Source organism: Pectinophora gossypiella, chromosome 24, assembly GCF_024362695.1.
Source record: "Pectinophora gossypiella chromosome 24, ilPecGoss1.1, whole genome shotgun sequence".
Classification (NCBI taxonomy): Eukaryota; Metazoa; Arthropoda; class Insecta; order Lepidoptera; family Gelechiidae; genus Pectinophora; species Pectinophora gossypiella.
Window position 1 is genome coordinate 964,880 of NC_065427.1, and position 12,139 is coordinate 977,018.

Below are 12,139 nucleotides of genomic sequence, written 5' to 3' on the forward strand. Positions count from 1 at the left end.
TCGTGACCGTATGATGATTTCCACGAGACTGCAAGAAGCGGAAGTGGGGTGTCAGGATCGTAGTAAGTGGAATTTCGTGATCTCTGTTTACCCCAACGGGAAATAGGTGTGGTCTTAATGATCGTGCGATAAGAAAAAAACTGTAATTATGCACCTAAAAGAAACATAGAACCCTAGAGGGTTACCTAGGTCACGATAATAGGCTAGTTCAACTAGTCAAATCAGTTACTTTTTACTAAACGTCAAAACACGAAATTACTATGCAATTTGTATGAAAAAGCAACCTGGGAGGTCATGGAAAAACGTGACAAAATGTCGCACTTATTATTACTTTTATCTTTATTAAAATTCATAAATAAGTTAAATAGAAAAAATAAAACGTTTTATTGTCATCTTTAGATCTGTCTTTATTTAGCAATCATAACTTAATAATTTATGTTTGACCAAGGAAAAAGATTTTTTATCTCAGCTGCTAGATAGATGGCGCTGAACTTGTAAGGTTTCTGCATGGAACGGAACGTTAATTATTTGTTTTTCTTTTAGAACTGTTTTTTTATTCAAAAAAAGAAAACTTATTACCGATCGACTTCTAGTAAGGTCTCCTTAAACGCCTGCGCTAGAGAGCTCTGTTCCAGCTTGTCTCTGCGCTCAAGTTTTCCATTTGGAATATAAGCTTCTATCTTATTTGCAGGTATTCAGCTACGGGTCTTTGGGCAGCGTTGGTCTGGGAGGCGGCGGCGGCGGCGGCGCCGTACTGACTGGCGGAGGCGTGTCTCCACCCGGCGGACTTGGCTTGTATGCACCCAGGGCCTCCACTAGGGCTCCCCCAAGGTCATTCTCAACTTCAAACCATTTGTCTCCTGGACATTACATCAAGACTGATCCGTGTTTAGGTCAGCGTAGACCACACTAGTCTACACTGGCTCTTACAATCAGTTATCCTGCCCTTATATTCCTTGAACTACGGTGGTAGACTATGGTTGCGCCTGGTTCCTACTTTCCATGCAATCTTGTAGTACTTACTCATAGCGCTTAACGATGTAACATAGCCTAATTCAGGGGTACCACAGATAAACATGATAGCATGCAGCATCTCACACATAAATGTCGTGTCGTCACACGATGGGGTGTCATAATAATTCACGATGCATTTGTTTTTTCATTGACCGAGTCTATTCACGCTACATCATATCGATGAAACCGTGACGTGGATCGTGTCTCGTTATGATGACGTATCGTGTTTATGTGTGGCAACCCTAAGCCATGGGAGTGCAGGTAAATGGATGAGACTTTGAAAACTGGCGTTTTGCGATTTCCATTTCTACATAAAGATTCTTGAATTCAAATTGTTAAGGAGTACATAGTAGTACAGTCATGAGCAATATCATGTACCCACTTTAGAACCCTGTCTCACTATCATTTTTGACATTTAATAAGTGTGCGGAGCTGGATTAAATTTAAATAAAATTGCACATAAAGGTTAAAAGTGGACTGTATTTAATAGGATTATATTTTTGCTTCTATGCTGTTCTGGGAGCATATAAAAAACATAGAACACGTTCAGCTGCTTGTCTTCCCGGGCATGTCGTAAAAACCGACAGAGGGATTGTGTCCTCTAACATGATGGACTAATGTTATGGGCGATAGGCTGATCCCTTATCACCATAAGGTTCATCATATCCATCTTTGGACTTCGTATCAACAGTGGCTGCAAGTTGTCTTTGATTACTTGTGGCTCTGCCCACCCCATTAGGGATTACGGGCGTGAGTTTATGTATGTATGTATGTATGCATATCGATGAAACCGTGACGTGGATCGTGTCTCGTTATGATGACGTATCGTGTTTATGTGTGGCAACCCTAAGCCATGGGAGTGCAGGTAAATGGATGAGACTTTGAAAACTGGCGTTTTGCGATTTCCATTTCTACATAAAGATTCTTGAATTCAAATTGTTAAGGATTACATAGTAGTACAGTCATGAGCAATATCATGTACCCACTTTAGAACCCTGTCTCACTATCATTTTTGACATTTAATAAGTGTGCGGAGCTGGATTAAATTTGAACAAAATTGCACATAAAGGTTAAAAGTGGACTGTATTTAATAGGATTATATTTTATAGTTACATTTTGAATGATTACGCAAAGAGTTGAAGGGAAAGAGTGTTACAATCGCCATCTTGTGGTCTAATTAAAAAAACTTAAATCTAGTGTTGCCACATTATTTTATGTGAGGATTCGAACAATAAGACTTACGGTTTAATTTGACAATGAAGTTAATGTGACATGGTTTCAAAGTGTATACATATTAGAACTCGTGACCGTACATAGTGAGGAGTAGAGAAAACTCTGAAGATGTTTCTGATTTTAACCATTCTTTACCAGCCTGCAACCCTCTCCATTAAGGGTTCTTCGGTATCCGTATGTTTTTATAGAAACTTTTCCTAACATCATCATATCCACCTCATTCTTAATCATACATTACATATACGTTTTATGCTTTTAAGGGGCAGGTTATAAAAGGGGATGTACTTTACTACATAATATTTTATGCTCTACAGATGGAACGCTCCATTCCCAACACTAGACGACGAGTTCAACATAATGACCGCGCCGGCGGGGCCGGACCATGTGGTTCTTTTGGATGATGGTACGATTTCTACACTACTTCTATGTTAATATTATAAATACAATTGACTGACTAACGGCCTCTGTGGTCCAGTGGTTGAGCGTTGGACTCACGATCCGGAAGTCCCGGCTTCGAATCCCGGTGGCAACATATCACAAAAATCACTTTGTGATCCCTAGTTTGGTTAGGACATTACAGGCTGATCACCAAAGTAAGATGATCCGTGTTTCGAATGGCACGTTAAGCCGTTGGTCCCGGTTACTACTTACTGATGTGAGTGAGTAATCGTTATATGAGTCATGTCGGGGGCCTTTAGCGGCTGAATAATAACCCTGACACCAGGGTTGCTGAGGTTGGTAATCCACCTCACAACCCACACGATAGAAGAAGATACTTTTGACTGTTACTTTTTCTCACCTTCACGGTTGGGCTAATTTGATCGTAAAGCACGTAAGTAGTTCAGATTCCAAGGACAGTCAGTAGGCTACTTTACAGAGATATACTGTGTGTGTTTACCACAATAACCAAAGTTCACGCAGACTAAAGCAGGCGAAAAGCCAGCGTAACAAGTAAAAATAAAATAGTGCATAAAAACACGTATCTCTGATAATATGACCCCGATACCGACCCCGCCGGCGTGGTCGACGACTACCTTCATTCAGCGCTTATCGCTATCGACCCACTAGGGTCGATTAATTATTTCAAATATTTTTCCTCTCAGACGACGCCCTGAGCCGAGGTGCGCGCCCAACTGGGCACCCTCAGGCCTGTTGTCTTAAACGTCGTACCGGGTGAGAGCCCTCAGGGCTCCCCATTTGTCCGGCCAAGTAGTTAATACCATCTGCGGTAAATCTACAATAAGTCACGACAAAAAATAATCTGATAATATCATAATGAACAAACTTATACTAAAGTGCGGCGTTGGGGCCCGCTACCCAACACGCTGTGCATCGAGCGACGGGACGACGAGTGGAGTAATGAGTGCCCCGCGCTCCATTCCCTCTGACTCCCATGAAAGCGATGTCGCATAAAGATACGTATGTTTCATTAGTACAGCCCTATCGTACTAGCGTCTATCGAGACTGCGCGTCTCACTAAGGGTTTTGTTACGTAGCTGGCGTGGTTGAGTGTCAGCGGGATGGCAGTGTGAATTCACACTGTGGCCGTGATGGTACCGTTGACGTCGCACCGGCCATCACGTCCGTCTCCCTTTAAGGGCCCAGTCTCCGGTTGCAGAATCCAGAATTTTAATATTTTCACCCCTCTCGGGGAGCACCCCCGCTGACGTCCCTACACCAGCCGGATCTGTGTGACAACCGCATTACATTGAGCGCTTCGACCAATAGCCGTTTGACGTAGATAGCATTCGTATCGTTTATTGGTCCAAGCGCTCGATATAATTCGAGCCGTGCGCGGCGCGGTTGTCATGCAGACCCGGCTAAAGTTGCTCTACTTTACTATTCCTAACATTCGATAAAGAGAGAAGCAAAAATAAACTTAATGCTCGGTTTTGGAATGGAATGTAGGTAGGTACAATTATTTCTTGCCCTTATGGAGTAAATTTTGAACAGTATAATTGTTTCCTATTATAACAATGTAAGCAGATTAATATTTTGGATATTTTTTACTATAAGTTTAGAATATAATCACGATCACAAAGCTTTGCGTCTCGCGTTAGGTGGAGCGGCGGCGGCGTCCCGTCAAGCTCTTCTATATTTCAGTATTCTATAACTACTTCTGTCGTGCTGGCGTCGCGCCCACGTTCCATTAGGCTGGCTACGTGGCAAAGGCCTAACGTATGCCTGCGCCGGTGAAATGTTAGAGGATCGCGCAAGTCAGACGGACGCCAGTATGATCGCGGGCTTTGCATTCGATATCCCTAATAATTACAAGGCCTTAGCTTGGTAGCGGATTGCAAATATGCATGACAGTAAAGAATAGTAATCACATGACTTCGTCCAAGTATAAATATTGTCATAGAAAGGGACAAATAATTAAGGTGCATCCAGTATAAGATAAGAGCGACCCCTGAGACGTGTTTTTGTGTAAACCTCGTCTAATTTTATTTTTTGTCTTTCCCAGATCGTTTCTTCCAATCCAGCGTGATAACTTCCGAGGCGACAGCGATGGATACGACCTCGTCAGTCGGTCAGTCGGTCGGAGTCGACTCGGATGACATCGCACCAGACAAGCCGGCACCGGACTTGCGTTCACCGTGATCCACGCCTTTCGCCGCGTCGTGTACGTCCGACTCGGACCCGACGTGTCAGGCGACCAGCATGTCGGCCAACATGTCGGCCAGCATGTCGAGTCAGACCGTGTTGAGATGGACACCCGCGCCGCTGCCTCATTGGCGGCCTGTCACGCATAGGACTGTTTAAAAAAATTCAGGTGGTTTATTTAGGTACGTTTATTTTTGACAATTGATGATATTTTTTTTAGCTGTTGTAAGCACTGTCAAATGGTTATTGAGAGGTATTTTGATTCAAGATACTTAAAAAGCTTTGTGGACACCATGAAACAGAAGAAAACATTACAAAATATGTAATTTTTGGTGGTGTAAAGTGGTGATAGAATGTCTAAAAATGGGGCTATAAGAACTTACGCTCGAGTAAAAATAATAAACAAAGATGTCAATAGACCACGCAGTTGTGTTTACAACATAGATAATTATTTTATTTACATTTGTTTTTCGATTTAAAATCAGTTTTTTAAAACATAATAAAGATTTTTTTTAGTTAAACGCAGTGGTAAAGACGTCGGTGTAATGTAAATATTGAGAATTAAATGAAGTGACGGAGAACACGAACGCGGTGTAGAAGAATTTAGGATTTAAAATTAATACGCTTTACAAACGAACTGTATTTGTCTCTTGTTTCGGACGAAGTGACCTTGTCGCGGCGGCGTGTGTTGACTATACATACCATGCAGCGCCATCTAGTGACTGTTCATAATATTAGTAGCAATTGCAAACTTGCACGACAAATACAGAGGGCCGTAAAGTACTCATTCAATACTCGTTAAAGCGATAACAAAATACAATACTCCAACGATAATTATGTAAAAATAATAAAGCTACTAAAATAAAAACAACATATTATATTCTAATATTTTTATAGAATACAAATCAAGTATGATATGATCAAGCCTTCCAGTAATTTAGTGAAATAATAAAATGTAAATGAAAAGTACAGCTTCTACAATTTATTTGCTAAGCTGTGAGACATGGGAAAGCAAATAAAGAAACAAATGCTTCCAGTGCTAGCGTCAAAATACGGTTGATTGACGAAAGTGTGATATCATAAGTTGTTTTTGTTTCGTTGTTGTGTGTTTTGTATTGAAATATAGAGTAAGCGAAAGTAGATTTTTTTTTAATTTATTGAACGAATATTTAAGAAAGACGAGCCTTGCTTAAGAGATTAGTTTAGATATATAATTAGTAGTCATGAGATTAGTACATTTATTGTTGCCATTTCGATCCGATATTTTTAACGTTCAATACAAATAACTATCAAATAAATAGCTTTCATAATGTCCATTGTTCGTAATTATTTTATAAATACAAAATTGGAAGTTTAGTTTATTTTGAATACAATTATATCATTTTTAGTTGTAAAATTTGCTTTTATGGCTTTTTTCATACGAAGAACGATAGATGATCTCATAGTCATAAAACTATCAAAATACCGTATAATATTGGCTTCGTGAAAGCATCGTAAGCTACTCAAGTACAATTAGAAATATTTGGATCGAATGGCATCAATAAGTGGTTAGTTCGACGATTGTCGAGGGACATTTTATAGGTGCCTTTCATAAAATCGTATAATAACTTACATGATAGGGAAATTGTACATTGTAGTGTTCTTTTTAATAAATCCATCCGCTCATACCTGTAATTGAACAGTTCATTATCTATTAAACTTAAGATTTATAATTTTGTTACCAAACGACATACAGAAGAATATATTTAAGAAGGAATGTGTACTTATTTCTAAGAGCATGTTTCACTCGAATAAAGAAGTGTGTTTGGTAACAAAATATTTCATACTGTAATCTTCTAAACCTTAAAGTCCTAATAGTTAAGAGTTTCGTTCACCATTCAGTACAGTGAGTTTCGTTTGCAATCCCGTGGCCATACGAGAAAAGCTAGTCATTAGAGTTACATTGTAAATTTAATGTTACCTAAAGTAATAAAAAATATTTACAATTAAACGCCCCTTACGTTTATTGGTAAGGGGTCAAAACTAAAATTGTGGCCAAATTACACTTAACAAAATCCAAATATATATACACGATTTTTAATAGAATTAGTGTTATGTATGTAAGAATGATACAGTTAAGTTGTCAGTTCGTAATTTGACGACAAATGTGACAGTGTGAAGAGAGTAGCCTCTACAAGACATAATAATAATTGAAACTGTACGTTAAAAGTTTTGTTGTGCCATAATTCACGCTGTCACAGTTTCTTCAACGCCACGACAATAGACTTAAAATCTCAAAATATTCAGGCTTATATAAAACAAGCCTTTTTGGTTGACAAAGTACATAAATCATAATTCAGTCGATGCCTTTACTTTTTTACTAAAGTGTAGGAGGATAGCATGTAGGTAACGTAGCAATAAATGACAAGCAATAAGTAAAGTAATTATGATAAAACAGCTTTAGTAAAGCTAGAATTGGTACTGAAAGTATGTAGTTTGATCTTATATTCATAACAATTGACTTGCAAAATATTTTTTCTATAGAAAATCTGGCTGGACAGACTGTATAAAAATCTATTTAAGTGATAGGGAAGCAGTTTGGTACAATTTATTACCTTAGCTGTATTCACAGAAAGCTATAATATTAGAATTATAACAGCTGTTAGAGTTCAACTAGGCAGAAGGCGGGAATTAGTCAATTGCTAGCTATAGACATTATTAGAGGATATAAAACAGTTAAAAGATTAAAATAGAAATGTCACTTAAGGCTTGTTGATTGCATTGATTCGAAGGACACACAATTTCGTCGTCTAATACAATCTGAAGGGTAACGTGGTAAGGCAATATAAAATTTATTGGTGACGAATTTAAAAGCTCATTGGTGCCGAAAATTCTAGACTGTGATTCAATTGTTCATTATGAACGTGTCTTATATTGAAATAGTTGTTTTTGTATGATTGGCAAGCGCACAGCTCGTGCTATGGGGAAGGACAGTTAATACAGACCGTGCTACGATACTGACAGACATGTTGTATGAAATGCATTTGTTATTGTAAAGGTTTTGTATTGTAAATTGGAAGCTGGGATATGTAAAACTTTTTTGATGACAGCATACGTAGATTCGGTAGTACTTTTATTAATAGCTTTGCAATAGTTTTATGTGCGTGACAGACAGAGTCGTGAATAAACTGCATTGGACATTTGCAAACTATGTCTGTCACGACGTAATGTGATTTGGTTTTTTATTAGCACCATTGTTACGATATGGAGTAATGATTGAAAGCCTAAACATTATGTGCCTTAGATACAACAATATTGTATGATATTTATGATGCGTTCTATACAACGTGCTAACTAGAAATAAATATAAACGTTATTTTGAATGCCTGGACTTCGAATTGTTCTCTTCATTGTTAGATTTCATTTACGCAGAGGCTTGTACGGAGATTTTAATGTTACGTGTAACCCTAACCACCCCTATCCTATGCTGATTGATTTGTTGCCACAGCCCTATGCTTTGGACTAGATGGTCATTGCATCTCTTACACCTCGTCACTCGCATTATTGTAGAACACTCAAATATGACTTTTGAATGGTTTCATTCTTTGCATTGCTAGTAAAATAGCAGATGGATTGCAATACACGTGAGAACATTCTGCATTTGAAAACTTTGTTAAAGCGTTAGACTTACGATGACCATTAACATGAAAATCCAGCTTGACAGGTGACATTTTTCTTTTCTTTGTCGCTCCACTCTACTGGTTGAGATGATGTGATAATATTTTCTTTTCAACCATACGTATAAGCTATCTTTAAAACTTATTCTGTTCAAATATATTCCCCGTCATAAATACTGTACTGTTAGCTAAAAAATGTCACCCATATTTTTATAAACCCGTAATCGTAATTCTAAATCTTATAAGTACTTCATTCTGATCGTATATATATTAAAATTATAAGAATCTGGGCACCCAGCAGTCTGGAAGTTGATTTCGAATCCAGAGAATTATTATAACCCTCATCTAACACTTGTATTACAATTAAGTAACGCTTCTATGCGTAGTTTTGCTGAGATACTTAATACTTCTACTATATTCTATAATTTAGTACTTACCTACATTATACCCATTTAAGTACCTATTGTATATTTTACTGGTATATATCTTAATCTATGCAACCTTTGAATTAGGCAAGCTTTTTGATTTGAAACCAAAATGTAGACGAAATCTTGATTCTCGCGTGGCTTTTTAAAAGTTATCTGTCGATACTTTAAACATCGATTCTGTGAAAGTTCCGCACGTAAATTAATATTTATTTCATGAATATAAAACAAAAAATTATAATGAAACACAAATCCGTCTTATTATTAAGTTTTGTGAATTTCTGAAAAAATAATAACGTACATACGTAAATAGAGAATAATTGTAAGGATAATTAATTAACCAATAGAAGAACTTAATACATACTTATAGTTGTGAATTTCTTAGTTCATCATACGTGCAATTGTAACTGTTTTTATCGAATTTATTAATTATTTTTAGTGTATTATGATTGTGTCCACGACCATGGTTGTCTGTAAATATGTTCCGGAGTGTATAATTATATGATTTTTAATTTTATAACTTAATAGTTGTTCGAGATTATTTTGTGTTACGACGTTCGTCACGATTCATGTTTTCTGTGCTTTCATGTCTTACATAGTTACTTTTTCAGACGTTTTTTATGTCAAATCAGCATCGTACCCATACCAAATGATTTATCTCATAAAATGTTTGTCCTAGAACACCAAGATACTTATTGCTTCCTAAAACCGAGATAGATCATTTGATTGGCATAATAAACTAAAGATAGACTTGTAAAAATGTTATAACATGTATTTTTAACCTATATATAGTAAGATATTTATAGAATTTTAGTCGTTTAATTATTTCGAACGACTTGTTATAAAGAAAATTGGTGCTTAAAGCTTAAACAAAATAGGAGGCGGCTCTCAGGCCGCGTGTGTATTGTCATGGAGGGGTCAGAGCATTATGACATAGCATGCGTTGTTATGCTCGCGACTCCGGTGGAATGCTTATTTATATCAAAATAATAAATAAAAAACCTCACACCCATAACTTGAAAAATGCAAGTTGTCAAGAGACAACCCCCAGTTTCATTTAGTTTTTGTACCAAACACAAGTTAATTTTGGTAAATTCTTGTTTATTTTAATAATATAAATAATAAAATATTGTAAACGTGTTTTCTTTTTATTAAGTAGAATGACGTATACAAAGTCTACACAAATAAATATACGAAACAGATTTCACAGTAACAGAAATAAAATAATTATTTTTGTTCGCCGTTACAAGGCTACCGCACACGGAACGCACAAACTGACGCACACATTAGGCTACGTTTAGGATTTTTTTATTTATTTAACTTATATTTTTACATATAAAAAAGCAATCCACTGAGTGTTCGCGGGCAGTTATAATAAAGTAGGTAAACTTTGCTCAATATCGATGAAAACTGAAAGTGTTACAGTTGATGCAATACAAAGAAACAAACATACAGTTGCGTTTTATTTTAATACATGACATAAACTCACCTCTATTATCATCCAGCATTATCCCGTTTTTCACAGGGTCCGCTTGTCTAACCTGAAGATTTAACAGGTCCGGTTTTTCACAGAAGCGACTGCCTGTCTGACCTTCCAACCCGTGAAGGAAAAACCAGTCCATTACACAGATTAGGTCACATACCTTCGAAAAATAAATCCTCCGAAGAATAGGTACTTAATGTAAAATTATAAAAAGCCTGTCCAGTGCGAGTCGGAATCACGCACTGAATGTTCCGTACGAACTTGCATGTACGTAAATACTTTGTTATTACGAATTGGCTGTAACTTAGCTGTTGAAAACCTTACCTATTGTTTTCATACATCGACATACGTCGCGATGAGTTTATCAGCTGCAAATAAGTTTGAAGGTCACATACCTCCGAAAATGCATTTCTCGGGAATGTGGGGTTCCTCACGATGTCTTCCTTCACCGCGAGAACGTGATAATCATTTATGATCCAAACGTGAATTCGAAAACAAATTCGACAATCATTGGTTTAGGCCTGTGCTGGATTTGAAACTGCGACCTCAAATTGCAATGCAAGCGTTCTACCAACTGAGCTACCAAGGCTAAATTGAAGCAATTTAACTAAAAAGCAATGTTTGCTATTTGACATTTGAACACATAAAAGTACAGTTCAGTCAACAAATGTCAAATAGTAATATTGCTTTCTTAGATGAATTGGTTCAGTGTGGCCTTTTTAACCCCCTTAGTACTTACCTATGTCTAAATCAAGCAGTCTTATGAAGTGATTTCTTATACAAGTGCTGGACTCGAACCCGCGACGTCAAAGTGAGAGGCAAGCGTTCTACCAACTGCCACGGGTCCTATATAAACTCACGTAAATATTTCTGATTCAAGATGAACTGAGTAATCCATTCTACCCTTCAATGAGCTTTCTATTACAGTGGTAGACCAATGTATTGCTGTATTGGCGTCTATAATGGTCGACCGCTGGATGCGGGCAGCGCAGGACCGATCGTCGTGGAGATCCTTGGGGGAGGCCTATGCCCAGCAGTGGGCGTCGTACGGCTGATGATGATGATGATGAATGGTCGACCCAATTATGTCAGTGAAAATTGCACTAATGATAAATTAATGACTCATTGGTGCAAGGTACCGAACATCGCACTGAGACATCCCATTTGAGGAGCAAGCCGGTGAGTCACTGGACCACAGTGGATTAGTAAGTAGATATGAACCATACTCCACTGGTGTGCAATTTAATCTTTTCGTTTTACTATTCAAAGAGTAGGCGCGGTGACAGTGGAATTAAATAGATCAGATAATGGCCCCGATTCCTGCAGACACCTCCTAATTTTATTTTAAGTTATACTTGTCATTTTCTATCCGTCGAAAAGGAAAGGGACGGATGATTGACTACTTGTAAATTTTAAAATGAATGAATAACCCGGACCAATAAAATAGGCATCTCGCTAGTATGCAACCCGTTTGCCGTGTGCTGTCTACTTAATTCAGTCGGATTATTGGCCAATATATAAAATTGGGAGGGTTTTTAAAATTCCTGCCTAAAATTGACGTGTGTTCCATAAATTTTATGCCTGTCGATTATTCGTCCCTTTCCTTTTCGGCGGATAAGAAAATGACAGATATAACTTAAAATAAACTTAGATGGTGTCTACAGGAATCGGCACCATTGGCCTACTTAGCGAGTGAATTCTACAGGTTTGCCTCGTAGCTGCTA

The 12,139-nt window shown here is 37.6% G+C and overlaps 1 protein-coding gene across 7 annotated transcripts in view; it reads left to right on the plus strand.

The window, feature by feature from the left end:
- LOC126377856 (nuclear factor 1 X-type) overlaps positions 1 to 10,384 on the plus strand; it is a 49,413-nt gene extending 39,029 nt beyond the window's left edge. For 6 of the 7 annotated variants that reach the window (XM_050025849.1, XM_050025851.1, XM_050025854.1 and 3 more), the window contains 3 exons: positions 692 to 831; positions 2,562 to 2,650; positions 4,712 to 10,384. In XM_050025849.1, coding sequence (XP_049881806.1) covers positions 692 to 831; positions 2,562 to 2,650; positions 4,712 to 4,848 — 366 coding nt within the window. In that variant the 3' untranslated portion in view covers positions 4,849 to 10,384. The remainder of the gene's footprint in view (positions 1 to 691; positions 832 to 2,561; positions 2,651 to 4,711) is intronic. The other variant, XM_050025853.1, reaches the window with a different exon arrangement.
- The last annotated feature ends 1,755 nt before the right edge of the window (positions 10,385 to 12,139 follow it).